The 15,993-nt window shown below is 35.2% G+C and overlaps 1 protein-coding gene, 1 long non-coding RNA gene and 1 other non-coding gene across 3 annotated transcripts; all 3 read left to right on the top strand.

Moving 5' to 3' along the window:
• Window positions 1-390: 390 nt before the first annotated feature.
• LOC108998439 lies at window positions 391-3,616 on the top strand. Its single transcript, XR_004801503.1, has 2 exons — window positions 391-568; window positions 3,439-3,616. It is a non-coding gene; the product is annotated as an uncharacterized LOC108998439 (long non-coding RNA).
• Window positions 3,617-4,726: 1,110 nt separating this feature from the next.
• Window positions 4,727-5,975, top strand: LOC118348403 (secoisolariciresinol dehydrogenase-like). Its single transcript, XM_035689979.1, has 2 exons — window positions 4,727-4,923; window positions 5,037-5,975. The coding sequence occupies exons 1-2, from the start codon at window positions 4,880-4,882 to the stop codon at window positions 5,833-5,835; spliced, it is 843 nt and encodes a 280-aa protein (XP_035545872.1). The 5' UTR covers window positions 4,727-4,879; the 3' UTR covers window positions 5,836-5,975.
• Window positions 5,976-11,497: 5,522 nt separating this feature from the next.
• Window positions 11,498-11,603, top strand: LOC118348546. The gene has a single exon (XR_004801624.1). It is a non-coding gene; the product is annotated as a small nucleolar RNA R71 (small nucleolar RNA).
• The last annotated feature ends 4,390 nt before the right edge of the window (window positions 11,604-15,993 follow it).

Genomic DNA, 15,993 nt, shown 5'->3' with positions numbered 1-15,993 from the left:
AGAGTCGGTTTAGCTGCCGGTTTTCAATAGTTGCCGTCAAGTATTTAGCTTATCCACCCATTTAAATCTTGAAAATTTGAATGGACCAAAAAAAAAAAAAAATTGATTTGAATTTGATAGCATCTCATACCTTAACCGAACCTTCTCTAAACTCCAAATGAAACCCATTTGTTCAAGGCTCATTAAGGCTAACGAATTTTGGCTACTTGGCAAAGCTTTTTGAGTAAGTTTTCTCCCACCCATGGTAGACCAGCCTCTGCCCAAAGCTTGCCCCAAAGTCATGCATGATGTGAGGCCAAAGGTCACCTCACCACCACCCTTCTATTGGATATTTCTTTGGCTAAAAACCACTCACTATTGCCCACTGTTTTGCCCTTTGTTTTGGCCAAACCCATAATCACCAAAATGTCACTCATGCTCTCCTTTCACTCTTCAGAATGTGTAAGAGGCATTCAGGTCTTTACTTCCTTCACTTCACCACTTTTCACTCAAATTCTTGCAAAAAAACCCTTAGGAGCTCTCTTGGGCAGCTTTCAGTGGCTTTTTGTGTGCCATTTCTGGAACCCTTGTAAGTTTCATCTCACAATGATTCCTTCATGAACATTGTTCTTCTTTGAGTCTAATTTATGTGGGTATCTTGTTTGTTTGATTTCATAGTCGTTTGATTCGTCAAAATTTATTTTAACTATGGAAAGGTCAATCTAGATGACAATCTGGATGGTGTGATGAGTTTTGAACTTTTTGACCAAGCTAATGGACGATTCTTGGTCCGAAAGTTTTATGGAGTGTTGTTAACATCTATATATGAATGTTTTGTCAAGATTAGTTGCATGATTAAAGATTTTGAAGAAATATTTTCTCAAATATAGATACTTAGAAACTGGAAGAGGAAACACAGTTTCTGTTTTTAGAAAGTTTGAGTTTTTTGTAGTTTAATCTTAATCCAATGGCTTTCATATTTTTATTTGATGATTCTAAACCATTTATCTACATGTTAGGATGTTAGTTTGAAGCTTTTTGACATCGATTCCAAATATGTGAATCTTTATGCAAGATATTATACGGTTGGGTCAAAAGTTTGATGTTTTTAGTTAGATCCATATTTTGAGTTATTTTTATCCATGTATTTTAAGTTTAATGCTTGGATATACTTTAGGACAGAATTTTAAACCATTTTATGTTTATTTTTTGAAGATCTCACCATAGAATGCCTTAGATCAAGTGTTTGATCAAAACTAGTTGGGAAAGAAATTCTGTTTTTGGCTTAGGGTAGAAGCCGAGTGCTTCATGTGCTATTTTGTGATTTTTTGTGACTTTTATGTGTTGATTCAAAGTATGTTAGTTCTTAGGTTTTTGTTATGAACATGTTAGAAGAAACTTTTGAATTTTTAGAGTTTTTGGAAATGCTTTGAAACAGGTAAAACCTTGAGATTCAAGAGTTGAATTTTAGTTAAAAAGTTTGGATATTTTTACTAAAGAGTTTTGTGATTATGTGAATTATAATCTTGTTGGATGTTTTAAGCATATTTTTAAACTAAGGATATGAGGATCTTTGTTGCAATATTCGGTTTAATCATAAGTTTTGGAGTTGGATAAAATTGCAACAAAAATAAAAAAGAAATGACATTTGATTGTTTCGGCCCCATGGTGTTTTTCATAATTTTGTTTTGTTTTAAATTTTTCTAAGTTGATATTTGAGTTTAAGGCAAAATTTACATTCCTTGGAGACTTTCGGAGTTAGGATGTGAAATTCTTAAATTAGGGGTAAAAAATGGTCATTTTTTCGCATGTAGAAGGTAAAATGGTAATTTTACTATAAGTTAGCATTTCTTCATGTTTCTATTTGTTAGTAATTAAGTTCATAACATTTAGAGCTCCTACTTTCAAATTTTTCGTATTTTGTGCATTACCTCGTAAAACATGACGATCACTGTAAGTTACCTCTTAACTTACTATCAGATTAGTGCGTATGTGTGACGGATAATGAAACTACAGTCTATGTATGTATGTTATCATATATGTCATACTATGCCATGTCACTTCATGATTATCTATTATACAATTTATTATGTCATGTATTTCTAACTGTTATAAGTATATCATCTTACGTAATGCTATCTGTTCTATGTATGTCATGTTACAAAATATTGTACTTTACATGTTATGCCATGTTGTGAAATGTTGTACGTTACATGTTAAGTCATGTTACGAAATATTGTATGTTATATGTTATGTCATGCTACGAAATGTTGTCTATTACATGCTACGAAATGTTTTCTGGCTCATTGTATGTCATGTCTTTCGCCTCACATTTATGTCATGTTACGTTACATTAGGGCTTCTGTCCTTTCATTTCAGATCATGTTTCATCTCGAGTACAATTTATGTATCTTGGGAACAACCTTTCAAGTTATATCAAGAATGTTTACGTCTATCACGACCCTAAGTGTTAGGATGAGTTAATATCCTAATGAAACTCCTTTGTTCAAGCTGAAGTTTCTAAATTAGTATGAAATTCTCTAAAGTTAAAAAAAGTACAGTCAACGGTTGCGAATGAAGCTTAAGTAACTGGTCACCGGAGCGCACTAGACACTGACACTAATAGAGCCATATTTCATTCCACCTTATAGGTACTCGTGCGAGTTCATATACCTGATATGAGATACATACAATACATATGTCCACAACAATTGTGACATATACAATATGTGTGTCCACAACAATTGTTGGCATATATAATACATGTGACCATAACAATTGTGGCATGTACAACACGTGTGTCCACAACAATTGTGGCACATATGTTAACACACTCACAGTTGGTGCATATATTTGTGCTGTGACGCGGTAATCGACAGTAACACATGACTTAAGGGGATTCGTGTAGCACCCACATGGTCACTTTTAATTATCACATTGGATATACAAGATTACTCTATTATGATAATCCCATGAGATATGAATGTCATTATGGTAACCCCATAAGATAAGAATATCATTAAGGTAATCCCATGAGACAAGAGCATCGTGGTAACTCCATGAGATAATAATGCATTTCAAGTTCACATTCATGATATGTTTTAAGTTCACGTTCATGATATGTTTCAAGTTCACGTTAATGCATTTCAAGTTCACGTTCATGATATGTTTCAAGTTCATGTTCATGATATGTTTCAAGTTCACATTCATGCTATGTTCAAGTTCATGTTCATTCTATGTTCAAGTTTACGTTCATGATATGTTTCAAGTTCATATTCATGATATGTTTCAAGTTCACGTTCATGTTATATTTCAAGTTCACGTTCATGCTATGTTCAAGTTCACGTTCATGCTATGCTCACGTTCACGTTCATGCTATATTTCAAGTTCACATTCATGTTATGTTCAAGTTCATGTTCATGTTCAGCCACGCTTCAAGTTCACGTTCATGTTATTCAGGTCAAGATTCAAGATTCATGTTCACGTTCATGTTCATGTACAGCCACCAGTAGGGGCTCCACACCACACCGATCGGGGCCCGAATTGTCATAGCGGATCAGGAATGACTCTTTCTCCCTTTTTGACTTGTTGTTCCATTTTTAGAAGATGACATAGAGAATCGCCCACCCTTATTCAATTGCCCAAAAGCTCATTCAATTGTATACATCTCTTGCAAATAAGTGCCGAAGATTATATGACTCGTATATCCAGCCCCATCAACTACGTGACATAGATGAAGAGGTTGAACATGATTTATAGCAAACAAATAAGATTAAGCAATTCAAACATTTTACAAAATTGATCTATGGACGGCAAGACTCAACAAATGAAACATGCCCCATGACAAATATGCTCCGGACCAAAGTCCTCTCCATTTTTACTAATAAATTTGGTTTTCAAATGAAAATGAGATAGACATATAAAAAGAGTCTTTTAACATGTGTGTATGTCCATATAAATACTTTCAGTCTGACTTTCAATTTTAAACAAACCCCAAATCCTGCATGCTGACTTGCAATCAGAATTTGTGTTAAAAGAAAGGATTTGGTTTTGCTGACCCCAATGCCACCCTTTTAACTACAATAAGATGGTGATTATGAGTTTAGAGCATGTTCAAGAATGGGAAATTTAAAGACTAAATATATATTTGAGTTTTGAGAGGATCTGAATTATTTCCAAATAAGCAGCAAAAAATCATTTAACTCTCTGGACAATGGAAGTGTGAAGACTATGATTACCTTTAATCATAAGTCAAAAAGTATTGGCTGGCTTAATAAATTTCTACCAACCAAGCGGTAGGAATGGTCGGCCACTTACATATTAAGCAAGAGTACTGCTAGAGCCACCGTTGGCTCTAGTATTTTTTTATGTATTTTTTTTATAATTATTTTTTATAGAAATTTTTTTAATATTTTTAAATATTTAAAAAAAATAAAATAAATTTATAATATTATTAAAAAATAATTCTTTAATTATAAAATAAAAAAATTATTAAAAAATATTTCTTTAATGTAAAAAATAATTACTTTTTTATTTATTTCGTGATTAAGGAAGTATTTTTTAATAATATTATAAATATTTTTTTATTTTTTTTAAATATTTAAGATTGTTAAATAAATTTATATAAAAATAATTGTAAAACAAATATATTAAAAAATACATTATAGAGTCAGCGACGACTCCCAGCGGGAGCCACCGCTATCATTTTCCATTAAGAAAAGCATGGAGAGAAGCAATATTAATCTTTACTTGAGCATTCAACGTTCAAAGTGATGGCAACAAATATATATTTACTATACATATTGCATCACGTGCATTCAAAGTTTCCTTATAAATTGCTCCCCATACCGGAGCTGATCGCTACATTCGTCAACATTACAAAAACAATAAGAAGTTGAATATGAACAGCGCAGCTTCCAGCTTGCTAGCACCCATTGCTAAGAGGTAAGCAATAGAAACTACCCTTGGAGTTTTTTTAGACAATAAACACTTTGATACGTTCTTTAATTTGTTCTCTGTTTCTCTATAGATCTTTATATTTCACTTGGATTGTACAGATTAGCAGGCAAGGTTGCGTTGATAACCGGAGGTGCGAGTGGGATTGGTGAGAGCAGTGCAAGGCTATTCGCTCAACATGGTGCTAAGGTCGTCATTGCTGACGTCCAAGACGAGCTTGGTCTCTCTATTTGCGACGACAAAAGCACTGATGGTGCCGTTTCCTATGTCCACTGCGACGTCACTAACGAGCCTGATGTCAAGAATGCTGTCGACACTGCGGTGTCGAAGCATGGGAAACTCGACATAATGTTCAACAACGCAGGCTATTCTGACCCAGAAACGTCAGATATCTGTGCCCTCAATCAGGAAGAGTACAAGAAAGTCTTTGGCGTGAATGTCTTGGGGTCACTCTTGGGGGCAAAACATGCCGCCAAAGTAATGATCCCTGAGAAAAAGGGAACCATTTTGTTCACTTCAAGCTCTGCATCAGTGACACACGGGCCAACTTCACACCTATACACGGCGTCCAAGCATGCCTTAGTGGGACTAACCAAGAATTTGTGCGTTGAATTGGGACAGTACGGAATCAGAGTCAATTGCATATCACCGTTTGGTGTGGCCACCCCTATGGTGCTCAAAAGGGGAGGAATAGACAAGAAAAAATTCGAAGGAATTGTACGCGAAGCTGCAAATTTGAAAGGGGTGGTTTTGGAAGCTGGAGATATAGCAGAGGCAGCATTGTTCTTGGCGAGTGAGGAGTCCAAGTACGTGAGTGGGCTCAACCTAGTCGTGGATGGTGGGTATAGCACCACCAATGTAGCTTTTACACACAGCATACAAAAGTTCTTCAGTACCTAAGACCCAAAGCATTATTGTAATGTTCTCTCCAAGCATATACGCAGTTTGTTTTCGGCTTATGTGTCGCAGCTGTAATGTTGTACGGTGAAATCTAAACATTAATGTCCCATGAAATTACACATAAATGTTTTACTTTCAACTTTGCCAATTTGCTTAGTAGCCAAAAGGTGTTGAACTCTCGGACTCTTCATGTTATATGGTAAATGGCTTGATCAAATAACAAAGGAATTAAAAACTTTGAAGTTTCTTAACCTTGAACCTTGGATTGAGTATTCTACCCTTTATAAAGAGGCTTTTTCATTATAACCTAATGTAGGGGCTACGAGCAGGGTGCATGATGCATGGGATGCAATAGAAACAGTAATTGAATCCAAATTTTCCCTCAAACCAATCATGGAGTGGTGAACAAGAAAGTTAAGGTGGCGAGAAAGTTACGACATGGTGGGGTTAATGAACGTGGAGTTCAGTATCTGGAGCTCCGCGTCTTATTAGAGCACTAACCTTGCTTTTTCTATATGCATCTTTAAAAGAGTCCTTCTATATAGTATCTACTGTAGCAGTACACATAATGTACACACTACGTAGATGCATGTGGTCCATTTGTTTTTTTTTTTCCTCTGCAAAACACATTCTCGGTCTCTCTCTCATCTCTTTCTCTCTTATTGTCTCTTTCTTGGTTGGATGGTAAATTAGACTTGAGGAAATGTAGGGTCTAGATGATACCATATCATGTGTACAAAATGGTTGCTTCTAAACAGTGGCTGCTATCTATATTTATTCTCTTTAAAATTACATCTTTTGAATATTGATTTTATATATAAAAAAAACACTCTCACATTGAATTATACATCTTTGAATTAAATAATAATAATTTTTTTTCTTAAAATTATTATTTTTTTATATATTTTATGATTAGCACCATGTGCTAAAAAATACCAATTTCATATATCTAAATATTACCAATTTTATATATCAAAATCATCAGTTTATCAATAAATATTAATATGTATTAAAAAATATTTTGTATCATCAACTTAATATAAATTTTATATATTAAAATTATTTTAATACAAATTCTATAAAATTGATTTTAATGAATAAGAGAGAAAAAAATAATAAAATAATATTTAAAGAGTGAATAGTTATGTAAAATTTTAAAAATATATAATTTAATATAGATTTAATTTAATAAAATATTATGCAAATATAAAGATGCATAAGACATGCCGATGCAGGCAAGTCATCCACCCACACCTAATCCTGCATTGAATCTGTGCGAGTTGGCAGCTTTCGTACTTGTGCTTTTGTTTTTTAGTTCTCTTATATAAAATAGTTAGATCCAGTACTATAGCGGACAGGTTTAAAATAGTCTTCCTTTTAGCCAAGTATTGAATACATAGGTTGATCCCAAAATTACACAACTTACATTCAACTGCCTTATACTATCTTTGACCTGGCCAAGTATTGAATACATAGGTTGATTTCAACTGCCTTATACTATCTTTGATCTGGCCAAGTAACAACCTTGCTTTGGACAGATTGTTATTCGCATGGATACAATCCATTGAATTTTTTTTTTCTTTTTCTTTTTTTGACATTTTTTAGGCCAAGGAAAAAATTTCCATGATAGAGGTCACTTAAGCAACCTATCACTTTAATCTTTCAAAGCCTTCGATATGGATTGCCAATGAATTTCTCAAACAAAGTAATTATGAAAATAAATAAAATAATATTAAATAAAATGTCTATAATAGAGATATTCAGATAAAGGAAGAAGTTTTTTTTTTTAAATATTATTAAAATAATAAAATATTATAATTTTAATCGATCAGATCAAGTCAAGATAAAAAACAAACCGGACGACACAGTCAACTAGGCCATCAAACCCAGTTAACTAACTACTCAGAATACCAATGAATTGGTCAAAATGGGTTAGGGTCAACCCATAATAAGATAAACATTTTGAGTTATACATATTCCTTTCATTCTTGGGCAACCACTTGTATTCAATTAGTTGCCCTTTAGGCGATGAACCATATATTCCGGCAGGTTTTCATCAACTTGTTTTATATAAAATTGATAATATTTATCGATCCATTGTTAATATTTATAAAAAGGATGAAGTAGGTTGTAGAGGCGCCATCTAAGGACGGAGTCAGATTCTCCATCTCCGGTCTCCGACTCCAATGATAGCGGACAGGTTTATATAAAATAGTTAGATCCACTATAAAATGATGGTAAGCTGAAAGCTGGAAAATTGGAAATGATGTAGTTCTCACACTCAACATGTAAGAGTTCATCTCCATTATTGGTTTGAGGGAAAAGAGTAATCATATTTATTGTTGTGGAGTGTATAAATATTGTATAATTATTTTGAAAAATAATACCGTTTATTATTAAAAAATTAATTTTTTTTTTTTTTTATGTAGATTCTCTATTTATTCATTTTTTTAAAAATGATTACGAGGCTTTTACATACTCACGACTGTAACTATCATTTCTCATCTAAAATTAACTAATTGGAGACTCATTAAGTTCTTTGAATTTTTCTTGAAAATCACACTAATGACGGTAAAGTATCTCTACTTTCACTCAACTAATGGTGATGAATTCTAGAACTTTAATCACAAATCACCTCTCGGTCTCATTACGATTCAATAGATCAAACAATACTTAGTTAGAAAATTACAAGCATTAAGAACAAAAAATAAACACTCAATTATGAAAATATTGAAAATATAACAACTTAGAATATAAATTATGTGTTCAATGCTAGACTACATCAAAACTCTAGAAAATAAAATTTGTTCATAATGAAATTGAAAATAATAAGAATAAAACTAGTGTTTTTCGTTGGAGTTGGTTGATGAAGCATGCGGCCCTCCAGATCCGCCTCTTCCAGATCTGCCATCTAGAATATTTTTACTCTAAATGCAAGACTTTCCTTAAAACTAACTTCCCTACTCATCACACAAGATGAGATTAAATAGATGTCAAAACTCAAATCCGGAAATAAGATAAATACGGCTACAATCTAGCCTAAATATCTAAAAAATAGTTTCTAAATAAAGATAAATGTTAACATAAAAGAAATTATCCCAAGAATAAAGAGATTATCTAAAATGGAAGATTCAGTAATAAGCGGCTTGATTTACGGTGTTTGGGAGGATTTGATGGTCAACAGATTGATTGCGGAACTTGGAAGGGTCCCACCGGGTAATGCCGTGCGTGTTGAATATAGCTAGTCTCCTTGCCTACCGAGAGAAAATACTCCCAATCAGGATGATATAATCCTCTTGCCCACCTACCGAGTGGTAAAGTTCCTTGCCTTGGCTAGTTGTTGCCTACGATGTCATTTTGGTTGGTTGCTTGAGTTGGTCGTTTAGACTGGTTGCCCAATCTAATCGCCCGGAGCCTTGTGCCAAGTCTTCTCGCCCAGAAGGTAAAATATCTCACTTAGCGCCTAACTCTTATCGTGCCTTCTGGTCGAGAATTTCCTAGTCTAAATCTCCTTGGCTCTCTTTAGAACTCGCTTCCTCTCATCGATTTGGATCCGTAGTCTCTTCTTTTAAACCAAAATGCTCTCATTTCGCACTAAATCTTCACATTCATTAAAATCCAGGAAAATGAAGAAAAATATATAGAAATAAAATAAAACCAATGGTATTGAAGGAAAATGACATTTTTCATAAATAAAATAGTAATAAAAATTATAAAAAAATCACAGTTTTATCTTGGTTGGTTGTTCTTTTTGTTTATGTTCTTTGATTGTCGTTTTTTAAGGCTTGTTTAGAGATTATTGGTTTTATTATATAGGCATGTTTAGTCTTGGTCTTATTATAGGCTTGTTTAGTTTGTTTACCTGCTTTATGTTTGTTGGTTTGTATTTGGGAGGGTTTTATTTGCTTATTTGTAATCTCCTAGATGCTTCGCTTGTAACCACAGTATTCATCTGCCATAAGTGAGGGCATATTGATAAATTTGGGACGGGAAAAAGGAAATTATCCTCAATGGGAAAAAGGAAGAAAAACTAAAGCAAAAAATGAGAGAAGGTAAAAGATGTACCCTTTTTTCTGGTCTTCCAATTTAATATTTTCTTTGAAGGTGCAGTCGTGTACCCCTTGGAGATCTCCCTAGCCACTTTGTTCCTTAAATTTGATGGAAGTGGTTTGAGTTCTAGCTTGGGTGGTTCCTTAAGTGGTAGCTTTGGAAATTTAGCTCCATAAGTCTCGTCGGTCATGACCACATCTTGGTCGCTTATTTGAAAACAAGAATGTACCTCAGAAGGGAATTCCATAGATTTAAATACGTCAAAAGTGACCTGCTCCTCGTTGACCCTCACAATGAGTTTCCCTTGTTGGGCATTTATTAAAGTTCTCCCCATCGCAAGGAGAGGTCGGCCCAGTATCAAAGGGATCTCCTCGTCCTTGTCCATATCGAGTACAATGAAGTCGGCCGGGAAGATGAACTTATCACCTTTCACTAGTACTTCCTCAATGAGTCATCTAGGGTATTTAATAGATACGTCCGCCAATTGTAGAGAGATAGTGGTCGGCTTTGCTTCTCTAAGGCCTAGTTCCTTAGGCGACAGTTTCTTTTGTAAAATTGCATTGCTCTCGTCGGTTAGCATTACAGTCTTATGTGTCCAACTTCAATTTGTTTGATAATATATCCTTAAAAAATTTTGCATATTTAAGCATTTGCTCTAAAGCTTCATTGAGAGGAATATTAATATGCTGTTGCTTAAATATACTCAGAAATTTAGAGGACTGATTATCAATCTTATTTTTTGTTAATCTTTGTGGAAAAGGAATTGGTGGATCATAAATTGAAGGAGAATAAGTTTCAGATATATGAGTGGGCATTAATAACATTCTAACAATATTTACTGTCTGTGGCTGGTCATATGTCTCCCACTTCTTAATGTTATGGTTTTGACATGTTCCCTTGGATTAGTCACAGTGTTGCTTGGTAAAGTCCTTGTTGTCCTCTCGGTAAGTATGTTTAAGAGCTGACCGATTTGTGCCTCAAGATTACGGATTGAAGCCGAGTTGTTTTGGCTCACAATATCAGTCTTTGGCATGTAAGCCAAGTTGTTTTGGATCACCATATCAGTCTTTTGCATGTACTGCATAATCATATCTTCAAGTGTTAACTTCTTCTTGTACTATGGAAACTTGTTGGGGTGGTTTAGTCCGCACTTAGTTATTGTTCCATAAAAAGTTCGGGTGATTTCTCCATCCATGATTGAACGTATTTGAGTAAAGATTATTTGAACATTGGAAACTGGACACATAATGGGCTTGTTCATAACTCGGTTGGGCAAACGGATTCCCCACTTGGCAATCTACACTTGAATGATTTCCTGCACAATCATCATAAACAACATTAGTTTGAATATCATTAACGTTCATCTTACTTAGTTGTTGTGATAGATTTGCCATTTGCGCCGCCAATGTGGTAATAGAATCAAGTTCAAAAACTCCAGCAGTCTTTCTTGACACTGCTCTCTCCACAGTTGTTAAATGCCAATTCTTCCAGAAGTTCATATGCAGCTTCATGGGTCCTACTTATTAATGCTCCTCCTACAGCCACATCAACCATAGATCAATTTGTGGGTCCTAAACTATTGTAAAATGTTTGTACTTAAAGCCAAGCTAGGAGGTCGTGATGTGGACACTTGCACAATAAATCTTGTATCTCTCCTATGCCTCATATAATGATTCACCCTTAAATCGGGTGAAGATAGTGATATCATTCCTTAACTTCGCTGTCTTGGCTGGAAGGAAATATTTTGCTATGAATTTTTGGGCCAACTCCTCCTAGGTGGTGATGATGTGTAACACCCCGTATTTTTTTAGTGTATTTTTTAATTAAAGGATTATTTGTTATTAATTTAAAATTTGATTATCTTGTTTTAAATTTTCAGATTTCAGTGGGTTTATTTTTTATGATTTTTAATTTGTGAAAATTAAATTTGACATGTTTCCTTAATATTAATTATTGTTATGCATTTAATTTTCTTTTCATATTAAATTAACTTCTTGTTGGATTTAATTATTTATTTTCTTTTTAATCACTACGTTTGAATTATTTTATTTCACTTGTTGTTTTAAAATCGTTTCCGTTGAATCATTTTTGTGACCCAAGATGTGAGGATTGGATCGCATTTCTTTCCATCACTTTTTCTTTTTCCCTTTCCTATTTTTTTCTTTTCCTTCTTTTTCTTTTCTTTTTCTCCTCTACTCTCCCGCGCGCTGCACGTCTCTCCCTCTTTCTTCTCTCCCTCCGTGCGTCGACCCCCAGCCCGTCCCCGTGCACCGGCGGCAACCAACACTGCCCCTCCCTCTCACCTCCCCTTCGACCGGCAATCACCCCCCTGTGATTTCAGCCCTTAGCTCACCGCCGATAGCCCCCACGCACCACACCAAGCCGCGGCACTCCTTGCGCCGCTGCACCGCCGTCGCACCACCTCCGGCCACCATCTTCTCACCACATCATCCTCGACCTCATAGCAACCCAATGAACTCAACCCCACCTCCGATCTGTCACCGGTGAAGCACTTCCAACTCTATTTCCGTTTTGGGTGATTTTGCACTTCAACCGCCTATTGCGCCGCCACCCACAGCCAACCACCACCACCACTAGCTTCATCGACATCCCTAAGCCTTACCCTATCAATCTCAGGTCTTCGTTTACACCCGTTCAAAAGTGGGTTTTTTAGACCCACGGCCACAATGCATTTGGCACTATTTTGTTGCTGCGTTGCCGCTTCTAGCACCTCCATGATCTTTCAAAAATTATATTATAGCATTGTAAGTATTTTTCCCAAAGAACTTTTGAGATTTAAATGTATTTATGCGCTAATTCATATTTACTGTGAATTTGTTGGTTGTGCCGGACTGAGTCCGAGGAGTAAGGGGATCGGTTGGATTGGATGATGGAGTTGTTTGTGTGAGATTGGTTTATGCTATGAAATTTGTTGGCTGTTTCAGGTTTAAATATTGGTGTTTTGAGTTTGACGTTGGTCGTGGTGAATATTGGTGATTTTTAGGAAGTGATGATATATTTTGGGATTATGAGGGTTTTAAGTTTTGAGATATTAAAATAGGTTATTTTAGAAGTTTAGGATTAAATATTGAAATCCGTGATTGATTGAAATCTTATGAAAATTATATGATTATTTTTTTATAGGTGACGATTTATATTCAACTCGACATTTTTTGAGGAAAATTCTGAAAAGCTAAGTTGTAAAGGTAAGCGAGGTTCCTATGCTATGTTTTATACAAGTTAATAAGACTGAGGTTGATTTTATGAAAACTTGCATATTTTGTGATATGATGAGAACTTGTGAAAACAAAGATCAACCTCGGTCACTTATCTGCATTATTCATGAAATCTGTGTGAAAAAGGAAAAATATATTCTGATATGCATTGTGTAGACATGAGCTAAATTCTATCATGTGGTTTCTAAAATCTGAGAAAGGGAGCGATATTGAGAATATGGAAAATTGTGCATTTATTTGGAAAGATGTTCTGGCTTTTGTTGTCAGTGTGTGTAAACTGTCTAATTCTGTTTTGATACTCTGTATTATTTTGATATAACATCTGAAAACCTTTGGCATGGTGTACTGGTATTTGTATCTGACTCTGTCTCTACTCTGCTCTGTTTGGGTTGGTACCAACTTCTCTGTCTCTGAGTGCACCCACTTTGAAAACAAAATGGTTTTATTGTGGTCTTTCCTGTGTGCACACTTAGGGCTCCGAGAAGAATAAAAGAAAGATTTCACCTCTGTCTCTGCCTGGTTTGGCCACCGGGGTTAGCATAACCCTACCATGGGGGTGAAACATGATCTCTGCTCTGTGTGATGCTCTGTTTTGATCTGATGATGATACTCAGTTTATGTTATGCCAAAGTATTATGGGTTTTTCGTGTCTTAAAACCATTTCTCTGTTAGTTTTGAAAATATGTTCTGTTCTGCATGATAACTTTGGAAAATATTTTGTTCTGCATGCTATACTTTGTAAATGCTCATGTTTGCACGCTGGCATATGTCCTCTGCTTACTGAGTTGTTGATAACTCACCCCCTATCTTCATAATATTTTTCAGATGATGTGGAGAGTCCAACTGAGGACCTGGATTAGATTAATGAGCATGATTAAGCTGGGAGATGATGTTAGAAGAATGAATTCTGATGTCCTTTAGTTTTAATGTCTTCTAGATTTAATTATATCTTGGGCTTGGGTTTAGTAAGGCTTATGAAAGTATTAGTTTGGTTTGTTATGATTACCGGGAGATTTTGGACTCCTTAGTTTATTTTGCTGCAGTAATGACTTTGTAGAGTTTTCAATGTGGTTATTTAGAGTACATGAGATTGAGTTTTGCTAATGAAGTTTTGGAGTTTTATTTTAGTTGTGTTGGGAAACATGTTCTTAAGTGACAGGTAGTAATTCTCCAGGCCAACCGGGTTTGGGGTGTTACATGATGCCAGGTAGCAAAGAGTTCAACTAAGCTTTTGCTTTTTTCCTAAGTGAGAAAGGAAAAATTCTCAGTCAAATAGCGTCATCTGTCACTCTTTTGTGTTTAAAAGTATCACAAATTTCTAGGCTGGCCACCTTATATTGGATGTCGCCCCATTGACAGAGGGCATAGCATAGTCTCTTAATATTTTGCGCTCCTGCTTGGCCATATTAAATTTAAACGCGGCGACCTCTTTCTTTTTTCTCTTTACTAATCCGACATATGGTTTTTTCAATCTCGAGATCGAAAAGTGTATGTTCTAATGATTTACATCGGGGCATGCACTTCTAATTCCTAAAAAGAAAAATCAAACTGAGATCTAATTTAAACTAATAAAATAATAGCCAAAGTAGTAAAAATCTAGCTAGTATCAATATCAATAACTAATAACTAATCATCGGCAATGGCGCCAAAAACTTGTTGTACTAAAAATATCTGCAAGTGCACAGAATTATAACAAGTAGATGTTGTGTGCGCTGAATATAACTGGTCTCCTTGCCTACCGAGAGGAAAGACTCTTGACCGGGATGATAGAACTCTCTCACCAACCTACCGAGCAGTAAAGCTACTCGCATTTGCTAGTTGTTGCCTACGATGTCGTTTAAGTTGGTTGCTTAAGTTGATCGCTTAGACTGGTCGCCCAATCTAGCCGCCCGGAGCCATGCGCTGAGTCTTCTCGCCCAGAAGGTAAAATGTCTCGCTTATCGCCTAACTCTTGTCACACCTTCTGGTAGCAAATTTCTTACCCCAAATCTCCTCGACTCTCTTCAAATCTTGTTGTCTCTCATTGGTCTGGATCCGTAGTCTCTTCTTTTATACCAAAATGCTCTCCTTTCGCACTAAATCTTCTCAATCTTTCAAATCCAAGAAAATAAAGAAAAATATATAGAAATAAAATAAAATCAATACTATTGAAGGAAAAATGACATTTATCATAAATAAAAGAGTAATTAAAATCACACTTATTTGTCTACAATAGCAATAATATTCCTGATTCTTGGAATAGTAATTAAAATATTCCTTATTTGTCTACCATGTTGGGATCAATATTAATTAATCACAAAACGAATACTCTATACAAGGTGGCCTATATAAAGGAGACCAAAGGTTATACTAGAGACATTATCAAGGTAGATGATTCTATATATTCGGGGAGGGGACTTTCCCTTTTCAATATCTAGGGGTGTCTATAATTCTGGGGCGTCTTAAGCAATCTCATCTTGAAGGCATGGTGAATAAGTGAGGCAAAAAATCAGTGGTTTGAAGATGAGGCTTCTGTCTACCGGCAAAAAACTTATTCTCTTAAGGCATGTTATATCCAGAAGGCCCTTCACCTTTCTGTTGTTTTACAAGTCCCTCAAGCTACTATCAACACGATTCATAGGTTGATGAGTTCTTTCCTTTGGGGAGAATCCAATGGGTGAGATAGAAAGAAATGAATGGCTTGGAAACATATTTGCATCCCAATGGAAGAAGGGGGACTCGATTTACGGCATCTCCAGGACTCTCAAAGAGCTTTACATATGCAGTTTGCTTGGAACCTTCTACAAGGTACTTCTCTATAGGCTAATTTTTTCAAAGCTAAATATGTGGGATTAAAACCTTGGTTTCTAATAGATGCTACTAAAGGGTCAAG

Source organism: Juglans regia, chromosome 5 (assembly GCF_001411555.2).
Source record: "Juglans regia cultivar Chandler chromosome 5, Walnut 2.0, whole genome shotgun sequence".
Classification (NCBI taxonomy): Eukaryota; Viridiplantae; Streptophyta; class Magnoliopsida; order Fagales; family Juglandaceae; genus Juglans; species Juglans regia.
Note: the sequence above shows the minus strand (reverse complement) of the source record. Positions and strands in the feature narration are given on the sequence as shown.

Excerpts from the sequence above, each read along its gene's own strand:
- LOC118348403 (XM_035689979.1), top strand. The coding sequence starts at position 4,880 with ATGAACAGCGCAGCTTCCAGCTTGCTAGCACCCATTGCTAAGAG. Across the intron at positions 4,924-5,036 it reads CTAGCACCCATTGCTAAGAG|ATTAGCAGGCAAGGTTGCGT; the intron begins GTAAGCAATAGA and ends TGGATTGTACAG.